Source organism: Meles meles, chromosome 2, assembly GCF_922984935.1.
Source record: "Meles meles chromosome 2, mMelMel3.1 paternal haplotype, whole genome shotgun sequence".
Classification (NCBI taxonomy): domain Eukaryota; kingdom Metazoa; phylum Chordata; class Mammalia; order Carnivora; family Mustelidae; genus Meles; species Meles meles.
Genome location: NC_060067.1, coordinates 149,187,862 through 149,209,021, shown reverse-complemented (window position 1 = coordinate 149,209,021; position 21,160 = coordinate 149,187,862). Strand labels below are relative to the sequence as shown.

At 44.1% G+C, this 21,160-nt stretch overlaps 1 protein-coding gene and 1 long non-coding RNA gene across 7 annotated transcripts in view; one reads left to right on the top strand and one right to left on the bottom strand.

Moving 5' to 3' along the window:
• Window positions 1-2,590, top strand: part of SMAD1 (SMAD family member 1) — a 74,953-nt gene extending 72,363 nt beyond the window's left edge. For all 6 annotated transcript variants that reach the window (XM_045997910.1, XM_045997912.1, XM_045997911.1 and 3 more), the window contains one exon: window positions 1,229-2,590. In XM_045997910.1, the coding sequence (XP_045853866.1) occupies window positions 1,229-1,372 (144 nt within the window). In that variant the 3' untranslated portion in view covers window positions 1,373-2,590. The remainder of the gene's footprint in view (window positions 1-1,228) is intronic.
• Window positions 2,591-3,115: 525 nt separating this feature from the next.
• LOC123936394 lies at window positions 3,116-15,938 on the bottom strand. Its single transcript, XR_006817266.1, has 3 exons — window positions 15,765-15,938; window positions 12,024-12,209; window positions 3,116-3,486 (listed from the first exon to the last, which is right to left on the bottom strand). It is a non-coding gene; the product is annotated as an uncharacterized LOC123936394 (long non-coding RNA).
• Between the last annotated feature and the right edge of the window lie 5,222 nt (window positions 15,939-21,160).

The following is a 21,160-nucleotide window of genomic DNA, read 5'->3' as shown; positions in this document are numbered from 1 at the left end:
ATCCAAGTCATTTCAGCTGAACAAGTATCTCTAGGGCTCTGCTTTGTGTCACTCACCTTGCTAGGTGTTTGCAATCAAAGATAAATAAGATCTGGGGCACCTGGGTGGCTCCGTTGTTAAATGTCTGCCTTCAACTCAGATCATGGTCCCAGGGTCCTGAGTTTGAGCCCCACATCTGGCTCCCTGCTCAATGGGAAGCCTGCTTCTCCCACTCCCCCTGCTTCTGTTCCCTCTCTGTCAAATAAATAAATAAATAAATAATCTTTTTTAAAAAAAAAAGATAAATCTGGTCCCTGCCTTCAAAGAACTTACTATCTAATGGAAGAAACATGCACACAAACCTTTAAATTAAGATTAGCAATGTACTGATAGATGTAGAAATGCATGGATGTATATATGTATGAAGTTCATGTATCACAACTTTTTCCTGAAAGTTCTGATATTTATATGTATTTCTTGAATGTCCTGGAGTAAGTAGGTGTCAGAGATAAATGGTACCCAACCTTCTCTGACATCCCTCAGGAAACAAGGGGTTTATCAGAGCTTTTCCATTGCCCACCACACCAGTGAGTTTTTTTTAATCTTCACAATTGCAAGATTACCTTTCTCTTTTTCAACTTTAGTGTCTCAATTCAGTAATACTGAAGATATCAGGCAAGCTACCTTCTTGTACAAATGTGTAATGGAAGCTGTTGATTTAAAGCAATAATTAGGTGTTAGTGATAGCTTTTCAGATATGTATGTGCTTCTGCCAGTTTGCTTCGAGATTGAAAGATCAAGAGCTCTTGTGTTGCTAGGAGGACCGTCAGTGACTGAGTGGGCAAGAAGCAGAATGTCAGTTTGTCTAACATAACTTTTCCTTATTTTCTTGGTGATAAGTATTTAATATCTGTCACAATACTATCAGTAACACAGTGGGCAATGAAAATGAAAGGTAAAAAGTGCCTTTGTTAAAACAGCCTTATAAGGTATTTTGAAACTTCCATTCCCCAAGAGCAGTACTTCTTAACCTGGAATGTGTGGAGGGACTTTAGGGAGCCTTGAACACACCCATCCCCTGAAATTGCCTTCCAAATTGTGTGTGTGTGTGTGTGTGTGTGTGTGCGCGCGACTGTCTTATGGAAAGCATCCGTGTCTTTAATCAGCGTATCTGGTTATGGGAACTCTTCTTACTTAAACGGTTAACCACAGTGTTAAGCAGGTGAATGACCTCCAATGTGTCTTCCAGGGTTGGGGAGCAGAATACCACCGCCAGGATGTTACTAGCACCCCCTGCTGGATTGAGATCCACCTGCACGGCCCCCTCCAGTGGCTGGATAAAGTTCTGACTCAGATGGGTTCTCCTCACAATCCTATTTCATCTGTGTCTTAAACGGCCTTAGGCTTCTGCCTCTTGAAAACTATTGAGCCTTGCATGTACTTGAAGGATGGATGAGTGAATCAGACGCGATCAAGAACTGATAAAGGAGCCTTGATAATACTTGACCTCTGTGACCAACTGTTGGATTCAGAAATTAAAAAAAACCTTGGTAACATACTGTTGATATCAAGAACGCGTTTAGTTTACATTGTAACATTCTATGGTAAAATCAACTAAAATGCATACTTTTATCAGGACTTCATGTATAGTTAAAGGAGAGATGGCCAAGCCAGGGACAAATTATCTATCGGAGAAACGGTCCTAAGAGATTCTTTTGTGTTTGGCACTTTAAGGTCATCGTTTGGCAAAAGTTTAGCATTAATAGTCTCTCTGAAGTGTGTTTTTATCAGGTTTAGAACCCATGTTGAGTCTTCTCTTCATGGGTTTTCATAATATTTTAAAACTATTTGTTTAGTAACGGTTTTTGTTTTTTAAGTAAAGTTTAGTCTTGATGATATACATGGTAATCTTTCTAAAATTGTATGCTGACCATACTGCTGTCAGAATAATGTTAGGCATATGCTCTTTGCTAAATATATATGTACAGAATATTTGGAAGTTAAGAATTGATTAGACTAGTGGATTTAGGAGTATTTGAGGGGGTTGGGGGAGAGGGAAATGACAACTGCAAATGTAGAATATACTGTAAAGAGTCAGTTTGTTGCTTTCAAGAAACAAACTGATGTCTGAATTTTGCTGTGTTTCAATTTTTTAGAGATTTTATCCTTCTTCTTCTTCTTTTTTTTTTTGTCTTCTATCCCTTCCTCTCCAAAAAGCAGTTATGCAGCTGGTTCATTCATATAGCTGTGAGAGCAAATGAGTAATTCCTGCTACTCTGAAACCGACTGCCTGTATGTTTCGATACCAATTGTATGGAGTGCTTGAATGTAATAAGCAGTTTTTATGGAGTTTACAGAAATGGGCTTTAATTTTCAAGTGAATTGTCTGCCAACCTAGTAACTGTTAAATATTTGGAGGATTTAAAGAACATCCCTGTTTAAATCCATTTCAAACTTTTTAAATTTTTTTGTACTGTGTTTGGTTTTATTTTTCTTCTGCTAATCTTTTATATTCACTTACGCTCTCGTACATTGAGTACTTTTATTCCAAAACTAGAGGGTTTTCTCTACTGGAAATTTTAAATAAACCTGTCATTATTGCTTACTTTGATTAAAACTTTGTTGTTTCCTTCCTGAGTTCACGCACTAGATTTTAGGACTAGTAAGATCTACTACTTTTCTGAGAGGTTTTTCTCAAATATTCCTTGCCAAAGTAACAGACTAAATGACTAACACAGAGACAGGGAAACTGAATCATAAAGAGAGCAGAGTCCCTTTAAATCAGAAAAGAAAGGACATGTGGAACTTTGGAAATGAAGAAAAAAGAACTAGCAAAATTTGGAATTTTAGACCTAGTTGTAAGAGCTTGTTTGTGTGAGGAATTGCAGCGCCAGCAATTATTGATGGACAACACTCTGTCAACCAAAAGAATGCAAGTGGAATATTGGGAAGGAATGAGAACTGAAACCACCACGAGACAGGGGCTCACTTGCCCATCTGCTTGCCGTGGGAATGATGCAGCCCTCTCCCACCCGCTGCCCTGGCCCCAACAGTCTGCCCAGGAAGGACACAGACTTAAGGACACTTAGAGTCTTCCCCGGCTGAAAAGATGCGACCCTTTCTCCTTTGTATTTTTATTTTATTTTAACATTTTATTTATTTACTTGACAGAGAGAGACGGCAAGAGAGAGAGCACACGCAGAGGGGGAAGCAGACTCCCCACTGAGCAGGGAGCTGGACATGGGGCTCTATCCTGTCTTACCCACAGTTATTTACCAGTCCCACTGATAGCCAGAACAATGACCACGCAGAAATTTCTACTGCATCTTGCTGGCTCCAAAAAACATCATTTGCAAGTGAAGAAAGCCCTGGAGAGAATACCTATATGACAACACACGTTTATATGTGTCTGCTGGGTTACTTAACTTTCACGAACCTCTATTTCCTTACCTGTAAAAAGGAGATGATGCTGCTGTTACTTCCTTATCACAAAGTCCAGGTGAAGCTCTGTTGGAAGAAAGAAGTGTGAAAATACCTTGGGAACATAACTGCCACATAAGAACAGACGTCACTCTTTACTTAAACCCTCCTCCGTACTCTGTCTCCCCATTTCCCAGCTAAATCATTCCTTACACGCGTGACCTGGATTGATGACGGTGATTTGCATGATATCATAAGAGAAGATGAATAAAAGCTATTGAACTTCAACAATGAAGTCTCACTGAAAATTATCTAACAATAAAGAGGACGGATCAGGATTTCTCGCCCTTCTCCTAGCAGTCAGCTGTCTTCTGGCTTCCCCCAACGGCCCGCAGCCCGCCACTGGTACAGTCATGCAAATCTCCTTAACTGAGTGCAGTGCACTGGAGGCAGCGTGGAGACTGACCAGGTCAAACTCCAAAATAATTCAGGAGATTGAAACCTACTGGAATTGGAGGCCCTAGGAGTTTGCAGCACAGTGCCTAAGTCACCCTTCACGCTCCAGTGCAGTTATTTGTATTTTTGGTAAAATCTTGGTGAAGATCATTGTCATGAGCCGTAGAAGCCTGACGAGTCCTCTGGAAGATTCTAAATAAAGGAATGAAAACATCAAAGCAACTGTTTGTTTGGATTACTCTAACCTAGTTCAAACAAGAAAGCAATGGGAACTGTTTCATACTGGACCTGTTTCTGCGTCTAAGAAACCACTAATGGTGTGGTGGTAGGCAGGGGGGTCATTAGAAGTGGAGGCCCTATACCGCCTATATATACCGCCTCACTCCATCACTTCATGGTTTCTGAGCTCCAGCAAGTTTCCTAACTTTCTTGCACCCGCTTCATCGTCTGTAAAGTAGAGGCTGCAGAGCCCATCTCATGGAGTTACCATGGAATTTAGGCCAGTGTATGCAAAGCATTTAGAACTTCTCTAGAGAGATTAATATGACCAATTAACTCTGTCTGGCAAGCTAATCAGAGAGGAGTTCAACAAACATTGGATGAAGACTCCTTACCTTTACAATATTTAATAAGCCCGGTGGGAAATCCTGACTGACCTCAAGGAGCTGGTAATCCAGTGAGAGAAACCCAAAGGAGGAACACTTGCCGTCTGTGAGTCCCTTCCCTGCCAGGCACCGTGCAGGGGGTTCCACGTACTGTATCCTCAGAAGAACGTAAGAAATGATACTCTAGCCTCAACCCAACATTTTTTTATAGATGAGGAAACTAGCTCAGGAGCTAAGTTACTTGTCCAAAGTCAGCTAGCTAGTTAGCATTCAGGTCTGACTTTAAAATGTAGAGTTAATTCCTTAACAACAACAACAAAAAAAAGTCAAGTATGTCCATACTGTATTGCTTAAACCACAAAGACTCAAACTCCACGAAGCCAAAGAGGGGATCAGCCAAAGATGGTCGAGTTCCATCCCTTTCTCTTGTTAATTTGCAGACATGTAAACTTACCATAAAATAAGGCAGAATGAAAAGCACAGAGGAGCACAAAGGAAAGAAGATATAGTTCAAACTTGGGTGAGTAGAGATCAATAAAGCATTTATGGAGAAAGTGGTATTTAAGGTTGAGCTTCGAAGGAGGGGAAGCATTTTGGTAACTGGAGAAGCTTCTGGGCAAGAGAACAGTCTAAGTAAAAGTGGTATGACAGATCCCTGTTACTTGGGACACCAGCATCTGCCCACCGGTGTCTAAAGACATGCCTCCAACCCCCAGAGTTTCTGTGGGATTTACCATACAATCCCTGTGGCCACCGTTTGATGTCTAGGTAGGGAAGTCTCCTTTGGGAATTCTGGGACTGGAAGTAAGGAAAGTTTTCCTGTACCTGGTTAAGCTACAGGAAAGCCTGGGATTGGCTGTATATTGGCTGTAGCTCTATGGGCTGGAGAGAGAAGGTAATGGCATCCAGCTTGTGGGGTGTAGGACTTACCAAGCACTCCCACATTCCTGCTCTTGGTTTTCCTGGGTCCCCAGCATCTTTATGGATAATCCCCTCTTTGGCTTCATGTAGTCTGAGTTGTTTTTTTTTTTTTAATATTTTATTTATTTGAGAGAGACAGTGAGAGAGAGCATGAGCGATGAGAAGGTCAGAGAGAGAAGCAGACTCCCTGTAGAGCTGGGAGCCCGATGCGGGACTCGATCCCGGCACTCCGGGATCATGACCTGAGCCAAAGGCAGTGGTCCAACCAACTGAGCCACCCAGGCGTCCCGTAGTCTGAGTTTTTGTCAGCCTGCAAGAGTAGGTGGTTTAAGCAACACAGGATGAACATACTTGACTTTCTGGGGTGCCTGGGTAGGTCATTCGGTAAGTGTCTGCCTTCGGCTCAGGTCATGATCCCAGGGTCCTGAGATTGAGCCCCACATCAGGCTCCCTGCTCCGTGAGGAGCCTGCTTCTCCCTCTGCCTGCCACTCTCCCTGCTTGTGCTCTCTCTCCCTGTAGTGCCCTCTCTCTCAAACAAATAAATGAAATCTTTTATTTTTTAAAGATCATTTTTGTAAATAATTTTCTTTTAGCGAAACAATACTTGTTCACTAAAGATTTTAGAAGTATTAAAGAAACAGAAAGAAGAAACAAAGTCACCTGCACTAACCGTTGGTAGTTAGTTTATCCTTGAGCCAGGCGGTGATGACAGGCTGGCACAGAGATACTCAGCATGCTGTAGGGAATTCAGGTCTAAAGGCTAGTCCGATTAGCACAGAGATGATGATCGGCCCCATTTGTTAAGCAGTTAACTGGCACCAACCCTGTGCCAACCATTGTGCTGAGGGATAAAAGAGAACACATCCTCAGCCCTGCCTAAGGAGCCTGCACTCTGAAGAGGAAAGGAGACAAACCCTGCGCCTTGTCAGCCAAGGATGCAGAAGGGAACATAAACTGGACCAGAAGAGTCAGGGAAGCCTCCTCAGAGGGGATGGTGCCAAATGCCTTGCAAAGTAGCATACCAGATCTAGATCTCCTAACTCAGGCTTCACCCAGCATGGGGGATGAGCTGCCGGTTTCAGTGTTCATTGATTTCTTTGTTACAAATACATTGCTTATTTTTCTGGGAGAATCAGGATGGTAGGCAAGTTACTGAAAATCCCATTTTTTTATTGAGTCTGTTGACTGTGTAATTTTATAATTCTGATAATTCTTTTATTTTTTTTTTAAAGATTTTATTTTTTGAGAGGCAGAGAGAGAGGGAGGGAGGAGGAAGCAGGCTCCCTACTGAGCAGAGAGCCCGATGTGGGGCTCAATCCCGGGACCCTGAGATCATGACCCGAGCCGAACGCAGAGGCTTAACCCACTGAGCCACCCAGGCGCCCCTATAATTCTAATTCTTGAGTGGTTTTTAAGGAAGTGGTCCCCAAGGGTGGTGCTGTAGGGAATTCTCAGACCTGCAGTTTCCGAGCACTGGAACAGAAAACCTCTTCACAGCAGATCTGGAAGCTCAGTGCTAGCAACTGAAAAGCCATCATACATTCTTGCTGAGATACAATATTCTATTTAAAAGGCAGGGCCCTGTTGTATTTAAAAGCTTGGAAATTACTTCTTTCAGGAAGACTTTGTGAGAAGCTGATAATTTCTAAATCCCCTCCACCTTTATCTGAAAAACAAGTAAATCAAAGTAACACAACCGTCTTTGTCCCTAAACACAGAGTAAGTTCGAAAAAGAAAAAAGAGAGAAAAGAAAGGAAGGGGCATCTGGGTGGTTCTGTTGATTAGGCTTCTGACTCTGGATTTCATCTCAGATCATGATCACAGGGTCCTGCGATGGAGCCCCAAGTCGGGCTCTGTACTTAGTGGGGGATCCGCTGGAGGTTCCTCCTCCTCTCCTTCTGCCTCTCCCCACCAACTCTCTCTCTTAAAAAAAAAAAAAAAAAAAAAAAAATTGAAATTGAGCTGCCACTATTCTTTAGGACTAGGTACCTTGTGAGAACATGAGAGAAATGTTTTTTTCTTCCCTTGGGCTTGGGTCAGATGGAGACTAAGAAACAGATTCACGGCCACTATATTTCCACTCTGTGGATTTACAGTTCTCATGGAGATGCGACAGTTAGAGTCTGGGCTCCTAAGTTATTATAGACTTATTTTTTTAACTCTGACTTCGTCACTTTCCAGCTGTGTCATCTCAGGCAAGTGGATGAATGCACGAGCTTCAGTCTCGTTACCCGTAAATGGAAAAATAATAGTCATACTCTCGTAGGTTGTGTGATGATGCAGTGTGCACTAAGGACTTGGCACAGAGCCAGGCACACAGTAAGCACTTAATAGTGGCTTGGGTGCAGTGGCGATGATGGCCTAGAGGGCTTCATAAATACAGGCCTTATGAACACTTGAGTGTTCTCAGTATCTTTCAGATATGGTAGATGCTTTGAAACCCAGCAAGAATTTCTTAAATCCCCACAACAATAATGAGCATTAGGATAAAGGAGGGGGGGGAAAATGCAGTGCCCAGCATACAGCACAGCTGATGTTAATGAAACATAAATCTTGTCCATTTTCCCCTGCTGCTTCCAACGAGAATCCCGCCTATGGATTCTTGACTTTAGAATCTTGATGTGACGATATTGCCAGTTTTATTGTATTTACTAAAGAACTGTTTTCAGAGTGCTTACAAATACTGATTTACATTACTCCGGATGCCACCCCTGATTTATAAACTAGCTGCTCATTAGGCCACCCCTTACCCTTGTGTTTTCCAATATTAGAATAATTTCTTTATTCCTGGTTCCATCCGGGTGGTTTCTACCTTGCATGTTTGCCAAACGTGATCACAGAAACCGTAACTCCCCCCACCCACCCATCCTAGAGTGTCACTAACCCCCAAAGATTCACACTACTCTTCAGTTCTTCCCCAGAGTCCGCTGAGCCTGCTGAAAGGCCACCCCACTGGAAATTCACATCCAGCAGATGCCTTTCCCACAGCCTTAGCCATTCTTTTTCCTGTGTGGTTCCAACATTCCAGATTCTTGTTTATCCCTCTGTAGGCAAGGACTTATTTTGGTAGTGTAATTCTGGCTCCTCTGGTCAGGACATGGAGGCCTCTATTCTCCTTCTGCAAGTGCACGATTCCTAACTGGGTGAATTGGCCGCCACTGAGCCCTGGGTGTCTGCCTAAGTACACAGCAGATTCTACCGGTAACCAGTCATCACATATTCATAACTCACTGGCATCTAGTAAAATCCATTAACTCACGTCCCTACCAATTTTCCTACTCCTCCCCCTCACTCGCCTAAATATATTTAGAGATTGGAATTAGCATAGGGCCTCTTGGGAGGAAGGAGACAGATAAACCAATTTAACCTTTATAGGATATGTAATTCTACTTAAGCATAAGGCATTAACTGTAACACCACTAGGAAAGGTCTCTAAAGTTAATCCCTCTGTGACAGTAAAACGCTTTAAAATTTGAGTCACTGAGACGCCAGTCTCAATGGGTTGTGGCACTGATCTACCCTTAGAACGGGTGGAGGTTCCTATGTATATTCCAGACTGGGGCTTCCGTCTTCCGGGAGACTGGGCGCGGGTGGAAGTAAGGGAGAAAGAAAGAGTCCGAGTCAGGGACCTGCATCCAAACCCTGGCCCTGGTGACCTCTGGTGACCTCTGTGAAGTCCTCCAGCTCACTGGACCTGGATTTCTCTCTGTAAAATGGGAGGCATACCCATCAGGAATGTTGTGAAGAAGAGGGATGGTGACGTGGAGTCTGCTTGTCCGACTGCTACCTGAGGTTGTGCCCAGGAAACAAGAGATGCTGTTGTTATGTTTGGTTAGGCTTCCAGGGTGACTCATTTATTAACTTACATATGTCTATTTGAAAGTTCACTGTAACTGCCTTCAAATTTCGAAAACCAATATTGAAGTTGTATGGTATGAGGACGCTGGGGCGGCTAAGTTGGTTAAGCATCTGCCTTCAGTTCAGGTCACGATCTCAGGGTGATGAGATCGAGCCCCATATCGGACTCTTTCTGCCGTCAGTGGGGAGTCTGCTTCTCTCTCTCTCTCTCCCCAAAATAAATAAATCTTTAAAAAAAAAGTTGTATCGTATGAAAGTTATAGCTTAATAAAGCTCTGAAAAAGATTTATTATTTATTTTTTAAAAGATTCTATTTATTTATTGACACACAGAGAGATCACAAGTAGGCAGAGAGGCAGGCAGAGAGAGAGAGGGAGAAGCAGGGAGCCCGATGCGGGGCTCGATCCTAGGACCTTAAGACCATGACCTGAGCTGAAGGCAGAGACTTAACCCTCTGAGCGACCCAGGTGCCCCAAAGAAAGATTTTTTAAATTTAGAAAATAGAATCTATCAAAATCCCTTAGAAAATATAAAAGTGAAAGTGATTTTTCAGCTGAAAAATCTCAGTGCCTATTCTGTAGGGGACCAATAAATATTGATTAATAGACTTCATCTGTAGTTTTTCATGAGAACACAAGCCCAAGTTTTCCCTTGATTCAAACATTAATTACTACCTTTGTAGCATAAGATTGTTAGGATAATCATACTCTATGCATTGGGAAATAATTTGAAATTCATGAAGAAGTTACATCTTCGTGCTTTGATAAATGAGTATAATTAGTTCCAAAATTTTTGTTCATAAGCCAAAGCTGGTATCATTAATCATTAAATATTCCCATTAAGACTGATGTAAAAACGTCAGTGTTTCTCTTAATGAAATAATTAATAGAGGTCCCATTTAATGGTGTTGGAGGACCCCAAGGCTCTGTCCTGGCTGTTCTTCTCTCCTTCATACACCCACTCTCCCAAGGTGACCTCCTCTACTCTCCAATCCCACGGCTTGGGTTGCCTTCTGTATACCATTGACTCACAGATGTGTCTCCCGCCAGAGCATCCCCCGGGAACTCAGACATCTAACTGCCTGCTTGACATCTGCACATGGTGTCATCTCAGACTTCACATGGCCAAAACTGAGCTCCTGATCCCATGCCGCTGCACTGCGTGCTCGTCCCCTTCTTGGTAAAGACCACCATCATTCCTCCAGTTGCTAAAGCCAAAAATCTTTTCTTATCCCAATCCATTCCATCAGTAGACCCTCAAAATACATCTCTATCCATTTCTTTCCACTTCTACTCCTTCCATCCTAGCCTAAGGCACTATCATTTCTTGCCTGGACTCCAACCATCACTTTCTGGCTCATCTCCTTATCACCAGTCTTGCTCTTGCTACGATTGATTCTCCACATGGCACCCAGGGAAATCCTTTAAAAATGCGAATCATTTTATGTTACTTCCTAACACAAAGCCTTTCATTGAGTTCCCATAGGTGCTTAGAGTCAAATCCACACTCCTTCCTATGGCTCATGAGGCCCTACCTCGGTGGTTCTCATGGCTGGGGAGTGATCAGAGTTTGGTGGGAGCATTGGGATTGTCACACTGTTTGAGAGCTGGTGCTGCAACTGGCCTTTAGTGGGCAGGGTGAGGAAGGCTAGATGTCCTACAGTGGCAGAGTGGGCCTTCATTCTGCCTATTGATCATTGTCGGAGCCTGAGTCCAGACTCCATACCGTCTGTTAAATGCAAAGTAGAAAAGGATGTGCTGTGTTTTGTTACAAATTTTCTCCAGAACTGTCCCCCATTTCAGAAAATCACCTCACTGCTGAAGAAGCCACTGGCTGTGTTTGAGTCACTATTGCAACCTCCCTTCACATTCACATTGGTTCCACCCAACTGAGCTGTTATGCACTCACATGTGTCTTCTAGCAGAGTCGTGCCTAAGTATTTACATGTTGAAATACAAAGTACTTTATTATAAATTGCTTTTTAAAATTTACTCCTTTAACAAGAAGTAATGGCTGATTGATGATACCAGTTTGGGCTCATGAGCAAAAATTTTGGACCAATTCTATTCATCCGTTGAAAGATGAGATGATATGTGAAACATAAATTAGTTCCCAATGCATAGACTATGGTTGTCATAACAATCTTATAACAAAATAAACAATAATCAACATGGGCCTTGTTGGACACGTCTTACTCCTTTCATGGGAAAAATTGCAAATGAGGTCTGTCAATTTCTCGGCCACCTACAAAGAGGGGCAGGAATTTATGGTTTAATACCATTCTTATCTTCCATAGGGGAATTAGATAGCTTTTGTCTTCTTGACACGTGGTTCAATTTTAAGATAGTGAAGGTGAAATTAACACATATAGGAATTTTATTTTGAGCAGTAGGAGCAGCACTGCAATTCTTTTTTTTTTTTTTCATAATTTTTTAAAGAATTATGTGGGTTTTTTTCCTAAGATTTTATTTATTTATCTGACAGACAGAGATCACAAGTAGGCAGAGAGACAGGCAGAGAGAGAGGAAGGGAAGCAGGCTCTCTGCTGAGCAGAGAGCCCAGTGCCGGGCTCAATCCCAGGACCCTGAGATCATGACCCGAGCCGAAGGCAGCGGCCTAATCCACTGAGCCACCCAGGTGCCCCACTGCAATTTTTTTTAAAGAGGCAGTGGGTCTCAGGTTCGAGATTTAGTGTCTTGTGTGCTCTGGTTCTGAAGTACATTTCCCCCCTGGCTTCATCCCACTCCAATCCAAATTCTCGAATATACGAGGTTCATTCCCACCTGGGCATCTCTGCACCAGCCACTAATTCCGCCTTCCTCCAAGGCTCTTTCCCTGCTGTTCAGACGATGGCTCCTCCTTGAGTATTACTTCCTTCGGTCCTTGCTGAACTCTCTGGCAGTAGTGGCGCTGAGGGCACCCTCCATCACATCACTGGTGGTCACCACCTGCTCAGGGATCTTCTCCGCCTTACACAAAAGAACACAGAACATTGCCTGGGAATATGGTAGGGGCCCAGGACATGTTGGTGGGATTGAAGGATGAATAACGTGAGGCGAGGTAAAGCATCTTGGTGGTAACATACAAATAGCATTCGTGGGCGCCTGGGTGGCTCAGTGGATTAAGCCGCTGCCTTCGGCTCGGGTCATGATCTCAGGGTCCTGGGATCGAGCCCCGCATCGGGCTCTCTGCTCCGCGGGGAGCCTGCTTCCTCCTCTCTCTCTGCCTGCCTCTCTGCCTACTTGTGATCTCTCTCTCTCTCTGTCAAATAAATAAATAAATAAAATCTTAAAAAAAAAAAAAAATTTAAAAAAAAATAGCATTCGTAGTTCTGTAACATGCAAAGCTGCAAACACAATACGAAATAAAATGTGAGGACATTTGAAACAATATCATGGCATCAATGGCACCCATGCTCACCATTTTGGAGATGACAAATTAGAGCTAACTGAACGTACATTCACAATCTATTTGCAAGCTCTTTTTTCCAATTTGGTGTGGTATTTCTTCGTTAAAGTATATTTGCAGTCACATACACAGGGTATAAAAATATCACATAAATGACTTCTTGTTCAAACTGGGATTAAAACCCAAATCACAATGGATGAATATGAGGTCAAATGTCTCCCAGCAAACCTTGATCACCAATTAAGCAAAGAGAAATATTTGTCAAAAACTGGCATATAAGCATAGGGCTTAGGTTAATAAAACTTTTATCAAGAGAGCATACAAAGAGAGATGTGTGTAAAGAGTGTTAACAGCCTGCCTTCAGGCCCCCCATCTTCAATCCATCCTCTACACGCTCTTTCTAAAATACCAGTGTTATCACTCTACTCCTTCAAAAATCCTTCAGTTTAGTCCTTACAACCATATATGACATGTAAAATAATGAGACCAGGAATGGAAGGGCCACCCTCCTGCCGAGCATAGTCTGGCTGTTCCCACCTCTTAGTATGTCCCACATAGACCCTAACCTCCAGTGACTCTGGAAAATTTGTTCTCACCCTCGACAATCACTTGCCTTCACACAGCCTCTGTCTGAAAGGTCCTTCTGCTGCCCAGAAAATTCCGACTCGTTATCAAGAAGCATTTGGGGCCTCCCTGCAGCTGTCTTGGACAGTGTTGGACCCACCTCCATTATGCAATCATAACACCCTCGACATAGTCCCACTGTAGGCAATGAACACTCCTAGTGTAATTTTCTCCTCATAGTCCTCCACTCAACTAGCTGCTGTTTGAACACAGGACTGTATCTCATCTATCTTACGGTCTGGGGTGTTACCCGAGGCTCAAAATACAATAGGCACTCAATGAATGCTTGTATGAGTGAAAAAAATGAATTTACTAGACACTTACGATCTTTTACTGGAGTAAACTGATATCCTGGAAACTGATTTTCTAAATATGATTTTTGTCCTTTCACCCTTGAACACAATTTGCTTTTTCCATGGGGAAGTCTCACCGTGAGTCTGAACGTGAGATCTGAGCAGCCTTTCCTTGGGATTCTCATGTTCTACTTCTTCAGAAGAGTGTTGAGTAAAAATACAGAAGATGCGTGAAGGCAGGTGAATATTTGTGAAGGTTTAATTCAACAAGCTTTCATGGAGGGCATTTGTGACTGGAAGGCTATATGGGGGGGGGGGGTCCCAAGAGTGGAGGATGTGGTCCAGCCTGGTGCAGTACTGAGCTGAAGTGGCCCAGGAGACAGTCACAGAAGGAGAAAGCTTGAAGAACCAGGGAGAGCAGGTAGCCCGCAAGCCCTCAGATATCCACGTGGGCGGGGGTGGGGGGGGGGGCCTTATGATGAGCCCCTAAAACTGCAGGTAAAATGTTCTGTGCACGTATTGAGATGTATTTTCCCTGCAAGTGAATGGGCCCACAGCTTCCATTAAATTCTCAAAACCATCTGTGACCAATAAAAGGTTAAGATCTCGCCCAATATCGACTTCCCTCCCTCGAGGAAGCAAGCTGCGTCCTGGCTGGCTGCGGCAGCTGTCCCACCGCCACGCCGCACCTCAGCGTGCGGTCTGGGAGCCGGTCTCCAGGGATCTTTCCGCCGCTTGCCGGTGTTGCCCTCCCGTCAGGGAAGCGTGATGCTTCCGGCAGTTTTCTTGGAAAGGCTTCTTAAACCGATTGAATATAATATCGAAGGGTGCCACTTTAGCACTGGGGCGAAGGCGCCCGCTTGCGGCGCTTGCACTTGATCTCTGTTTGACACCCGATTACGTCACTGCACTAGGACTGAGCGCTGTTTGGACTTTCATGCGTTCCCCCCAACCCCCCGCCCCCACTCACACGCGCTTGGGAGATACTTCTAAATTTCGTTTAAATGTGGACAGCAGGTCCGAACGCAAAATCTATAATAAAATCACCGAGCTGTGCTGGAGCTCTTAAAATTGCCGTTTCTGACGCGACGATGACTCGCTTTATGTATACATGGGCCAAGTTATCTCACTTCTTCTAAGGGACTATGCATTTTGTTCCTTCGTTTTCTCTATGGGGAATGACAGTTACGAGTTCCCCTGAGCGTTCTTGTTCCAGCTCCATTTTTCTGCTTTTAGAAAGAGAAGCCTCACAGGCCTTTGGTCTGGAATGGTAAAAATGAGGTTCTTTTTCTCTCATGGAGCGCACTCCTCTTCAGAATCACAGCCTCAATGCAGTGCGGGTGGAGAGCGGCAAGATGGGTCGGCGACGGTGTGGCCGTTTCCCCAGCTTTGAAACACCACCGAAGGGCGGTAGGTTCTTCCGGGCCCGCAACAGTTGCCCGTGGGGGCTCTGCTCGCAGCTTGGAGCCGTGGCTGAAAAAGTCTCGCTCCGGAGGTGCTCTCGTGGGGGCAGCGAGGGGGGAAAAGCGCCCAAGCCCACCCACAGAACAACTCCATGAGGTATGTCGCTATCATGAGACGGTCGCGGGGGAGGGGGGGGTCTGTGTGTGGCGACCTGTCCTCCCTCTCTCGGAGCATCTAGAAAAGACTAGATGGTATGGAGGAAGACAGGCCAGGAGGGAAAGGATAGGAACATTCTGTGAATGTGGAGGAGCCAAGCGTTAGAATTATGTGCATGGGAGGGACAACTGGTACGCCCATTGCAGACGCGGAGCGGAAGGGAGGGGTGGCCGGGAAGAGGCAGGAGAGCCATGGCCCTGGGCCAAGCGGCAAAGGGCAGGAGAGAAGGAAGAGTTCGGACTGGAGAGCACAAAGAGAAGACTGATAAGAGAGGCCAGCTCTTCACAGCCTGCCCTCCCCCCATGCCCCCCACATCTCTCCTCGTGCCCACCCTGCTCTCCCACCTGCAAAGATAACTGTGCCCACTTGCTGCCCTGCTTACCTCCAAGCCTGTCTTGGAGGCTTTTTCTCTCTAGCTTCTAATCATTCATTCATGTATGCAAGCATTTATTCAGCAAATGTTTATTGAGAGCGGCTTCTGGTAAGAGTCAAGATTTCATCTAGCCTTGGAACACAGCTGCCGGGAAATGGCCACGAGGAAGTCAAGCCTGGCACTGTTCCAACAAAAGGCTTACTCACCTGCAGTGTGTAGAGCTGGGGGTCACTGGCAGAGCAGTCTCTTCTCTCCAGGTTCTTTCCCAGGGTGCCCAAGTGGCCGTTTGATCAGAGCTGACCGGGCATGTGAGTGGCCGAAAGGCAGATGGCCTGGGAAGCTGGCAGTTGGAGAAATGCCCTGTGATATTGATTAGGGGTCGGATGTGTTTCATTGTTATCACGTGGTACTTCATTTGGCCTCTGGCATTCTTCCCAAACCCCAGGCCTGCTGTGTGCTTAGTTCTGAATGTTGACTCCCAAAAACCAATCACGGGGGACTTCACTGGGGACGGGGACAGAGACGGAAGACGGGATTGGATGGTAATGCTGGATTTCCCCTGTAAATACGGTGATTACTACAGTGTTCTCGAACTTTCTTCTTTTCCTTCTCTCACAGAGCCTTCTGTTTGGATTTGAGATTTTTGTTTACAAACACAAAATGTAAACACATTTTTCATTCAGGTAGCATGCCTATGATTCATTAAGGCAGTACAGAGGGACTCTTGCAAAGAGACAGTGCCAGACTCTGCTCTCCCCTTTCTTAATTTTGCTGCCCTGAGGCCACCACTGTCATGTTACTGTTTTTCTTTTTCTTTTTTTTTTTAAAGATTTTTATTTATTTATTTGACAGACAGAGATCACAAGTAGGCAGAGCCGCAGGCAGAGAGAGAGAGAGAGACGGAGAAGCAGGCTTCCTGCTGAGCAGAGAGCCTAATGCGGGGCTGGATCCCAGGGCCCTGAGATCATGACCTGAGCAGAAGGCAGAGGCTCAACTCACTGAGCTACCCAGGTGCCCCAGCTACTGTTTTCTTTTGCTTGCCATCTCCACAGCCTAAATAAGCTCCTACTTCTCTTTCTTGATTTATCGACTCTAGACCTTCTTTATTGATCCCCTCCCCACGACAGATGACTTCGCTAGCCTCTGCGGCTCCCGCCCGGTATAGCAGTTTCATGATTCTTGTTTCCTTCACTTTGCCCTCAGCTTCTCCCCTCAGCCTTGTAACCTGAACCTCTATTTGCACAAAGTCGGGGTTGACGACATTTACACCGTATTACCTAAACAGAGTCAAGTCTCCCGAGATTCGCCCACAGATTGATTCTAAATGTTCCAGGCTAGTAAACAGCATTGACATTATCATATCTATGTCAGTAGCATCCAGCTAGAGGCAAGAGGCTCTACAGTTCTAATAACAGGACAATAGCATCCCTCAGAGGGAAATGTTTCTGGAGGGAACTTCAAATGGGTTCTCCTTTCCCGTGTTCTACAATGTACTCAAAATAACATTTGAGTGCAGTTTGCTTTTTATTTGGACCATAACTTTTTTTTTTTTTTTTTAAGATTTTACTTATTTGAGACAGAGCGCGTGCAAGCTGGGGTAGGGAGCCGGGGGAGGGACAGAGGGAACAGGAGAAACAGACTCTCCGCTGAGCAGGAATTCCCCACCCCCCCAATGCAAGGCTCCATCCTGGAACCCTGAGACCATAACCTGAGCCACAGGCAGATGCTTAACCAACTGAGCCATCCAGGTGCCCCTGGACTGTCCCGTAACTTTCTAATGATGGGATTGTTTTGTTTTGTTTTTCTTAGAGTTACTGATTTTTTTCTTTTCTTTCACCTGCATGTCATGAGGTTTTTGATATTGTCATTCAAACTCCAACCTAGGTGTTGCCATGAAGGGATTTTGACGATGCAGTTGAAGCCCCCGATCATTTGATTCTAAGTAAGGGAGATTAAAGTGGTAGGCTGAAGTTTTCCTCAGAGAAAAAGAAGAAATTCCTCCTGTGGACACCAGCTTTCACCCTGTACCATGGTTTCAACCTGTTGTCATCTTCCTTCCTGATAATCTGGCCTATGGATTTCAGACTTGTGGAGCCGGGCCCCACAGTTGTGCAAGCTAGTCCCTTGTAACAAATCTCTCTCTCTATCTATCGACCCCTCTCTCATTTATCTATCCCTACATCTAATCTATTATCTATCAATCTTCTATTGTCTCTATTTCTTCTCTCCTTGAACATTTCTGGTCCTTTGTACACCTTCAAGTTTTACCAAAGTCTTCATGATATTATTTAGTCTACCAAACGCCCTCCCCCTTTTTTCCGGAGCCCTCCCTCCTGGAACTGTCTCCCTGGCCCTGCATTCTAAGATAGTCAGCCCAGAGCTGGACGGATGCTTTCTCAGGACTTCCCTTTATGGTCCCAGTCATGGCTGTCCCAGGTTGAACTTAAGGTTCCTGGATTCCGTATCATCCTTTTTGTTGGCTTACTTCCTAATTCTGTTGGGAGTTCAGCTAAAAGTTATTTCCTTAAAAAAAAAAAAAAAAGAAGACCAACTTTGAGAAAATGTCTTACATTTCACTCTCCCCCCTTGAAGAAAAGTTTGGGTAACAGAATTGCAAATTGAAAATATTTCCCCCAAAGAACTTTGAAGGCACTGTTAAGAGTTTTTCCGTGCTATCTAGGATTGTTGGTGAGAAGCTGATGCCACCAGACTGCTTATCAGTCTTTTTTAGAGGATCTCTTTTTCCACAGAAAGCTTGTGGGATCTCTTCTTTCTTTGTCATGTTGAAAGTCACAATGATAGTTCTAGCTGTTATTAAAATTATTTCATCAGTTTGGTTAGGGAGAGCCTAATCCCTAGAATCTGTGAACCCGTTACCTTGCATGGTAAAAGGAACATTGTAGATGTGAGTTGAAGATCTTCAGATGGAGAGATTAGCTAGATGGGCCCAGGGAAATGAGAGATTAGCTAGATGGGCCCAGGGAAATCACAGATGTTCTTATTAGAAGGGAAGAAGGGAGGCTGGAGAGTCAGAATCAAAGAAGGAACTGGGACTGGGAGAGAGAGGTGACAGAGAGTGATCGAATGGAAGACACGGTGCTGCTGGCTTTCAAAGCAGGGGAAGGAGCCACAAGTTAAGGAATGCAGACAAGCCTCAAGAAGCTGAAAAACCCAAGGAAACTTCCTTGATCCTCCTTTAGAAACTCCAGATGGGGGACGCCTGGGTGGCTCAGTTGGTTAAGCGGCTGCCTTCTGCTCAGGTCATGATCCCAGTGTCCTGGGATCGAGTCCCACATCGGGCTCCGTGCTCGGCAGGGAGCCTGCTTCTCTCTCTGTCTCTGTCTGCCACTCTGTCTGCCTGTGCTCGCTCTTGCTCTCTCTCTCTGACAAATAAATAAAAATCTTAAAAAAAAAGAAAAGAAACTCCAGATGGAACATAGATCTGCCTGCCCCTTGAGTGTAGCCCAAGACGATCCATTTTAAACTTCTGACCTCCAAACCTGTAGGGTAATACATTTGTGTGGTTTTAAGCCACTGAATTTGTGGCAATTTGTTGTAGCAATAATATGAAACCCGAGAGATTTACTCATCTTTGTCATCCAGCCCTTCAACTGAATGCTTTATTTCAGATATATATTTCATTTCCAAGACCTGTTATTCCTGGATTGTTTCTCTTCTACAGGATCCAATTATGATTTTATGAATATAGTATATATTTCATAGGCCTATATCTCCTTTCAGACAGAGTATGTCAAAGTGAATCTGAAATATCCTTTGTTTTCTAATTTTTTTTTCTGAAAATTTTTGAAATATCTTCTAATTTTTTTTCTTCCTCTGCTACAGATTTTTCTGGGTTTTTGTTTTTGCTGTTGATTTTTAATCTTGGACTTTCTATATCATGGTGCTTGCTTTTCTCAAATGTCTGTTGAACTGCTATTCTCCATTCATCCTGAAGAAACAAGCAATTAAAAGGCCCATTAGAAGCCTAATACCCTCTGAGTGTCAGCAAGGGGCTTGCTGACCAGCAGGGGTCCCTTCGTGGCCATTATGTTAGGGGCATCCTAAACGCCAAAAGGAGCAGGGTTTTATTCTTGGTGTCCAAGACCCATGGTGGCTGCCTAGTTCTTTGCAGAAAGTTTGCTGGGGGAAGAATCCTCCAATTTCTTTGTCTTAGAGGAAGAATCCTCCAATTTCTTTGTCTTAGAGTAATTGCCAGGCTGGAGCAGTTCTGCAAGCAAAAGCTAGAGAGGGAGATGAGAGAATGCTTCTAAATATTAGTCCTTCTGTTCTCTGTGCTGTGCTGTGTTCTGTGCTGTGATGTCTGTCATTGCCAGTCCCATCCCACAGCTGTAGCTCTCACCTCATGTTCTACTCAGCTGCTGCTTCCGGTCTGCCTCACCGTCAATGTTCACCATCCTCTTCACAAATTCCAGAAATGTGTTGAGCTCTCTTACCTGCCCAATGGATCCCTTGCATTTTTTTTAATTGCTGAGATTTGTGTGTGTGTGTGTGTGTGTTTTAACTTTAAGTTACTTAAGTATAATATTATACTAAAGGGAGAATGGAGCTCTATGTGTGCACTTTTGTCTGCCATCTTGAATAAGGTCTCCTGTGGAATTCTGAAACACAAAAACGTGGGCCAGAATGTGGTCAAAGGAAAATCCGCAAAAGTCCATCTTGAGGCAGATGGGCTTGATTGTGCCTTGAAGGACAGGAAACAGAACCACAGACAAAATAACATGAGGAGATATATATATATATATATGTAATATGATATATGTATATATATATGACAGTTTTAAGTGGTCCATAAATGACAGAGGCAGTCAGAAGCACCTCCAGTGTTGACATGTATCATTGTGATGATTTATGTGTCACCATGACTAGGCTGAAGGATGCCCAGAGAGCTGGTAAAATGTTATTTCAGGGTGTGTTTGTGCAGAAGTTTCCAGAAGAGATTAGCATTCAGATCCATAGACTGAGTAAAGAAGGTCATCCTCACCAATGTGGATGGGCACCATCCAGTGTAGTGAAGACCAAAATAGAACAAAAAAGCAGAGGAAGGGGGCGCCTGGGTGGCTCAGTGGATCAGAGCCTCTGGCTTCGGCTCAGGTCATGATCCCAGGGTCCTGGGATGGAGCCCCGAGTCGGGCTCTCTGCTCGGCAGGGAGCCTGCTTCCTCCTCTCTCTCTGCCTGCCTCTCTGCCTACTTGTGATCTCTGCCTGTCAAATAAATAAATAAAATCTTAAAAAAAAAAAAAAGGCAGAGGAAGGTGAATTTGCTTGTTTTGCTTGAGCTAGGACCTCCATCTTCTCCTGCCTAACTTGGGTGCTCCTGGTTCTCGGACTTTTGGATTTAGACCAAATTATACCCCTGGCTTTCCTATTCTCCCTCTTGCATCTCTCTTCTCAACCTCCTCAATATGTGAGCCAATTCCTACAATAAACTTATATACATATAGATATATAATTGTGTGTGCGTTTATATACATTAACTCAGCATTTTTTTCCGTCGTTAGCACTAGTGATCACCATTCATTCAATAAATAGTTTATTAAGAGCATCTGTTTAGGGAAGCCTGGGTAGCTCAGTCGGTTAAGTG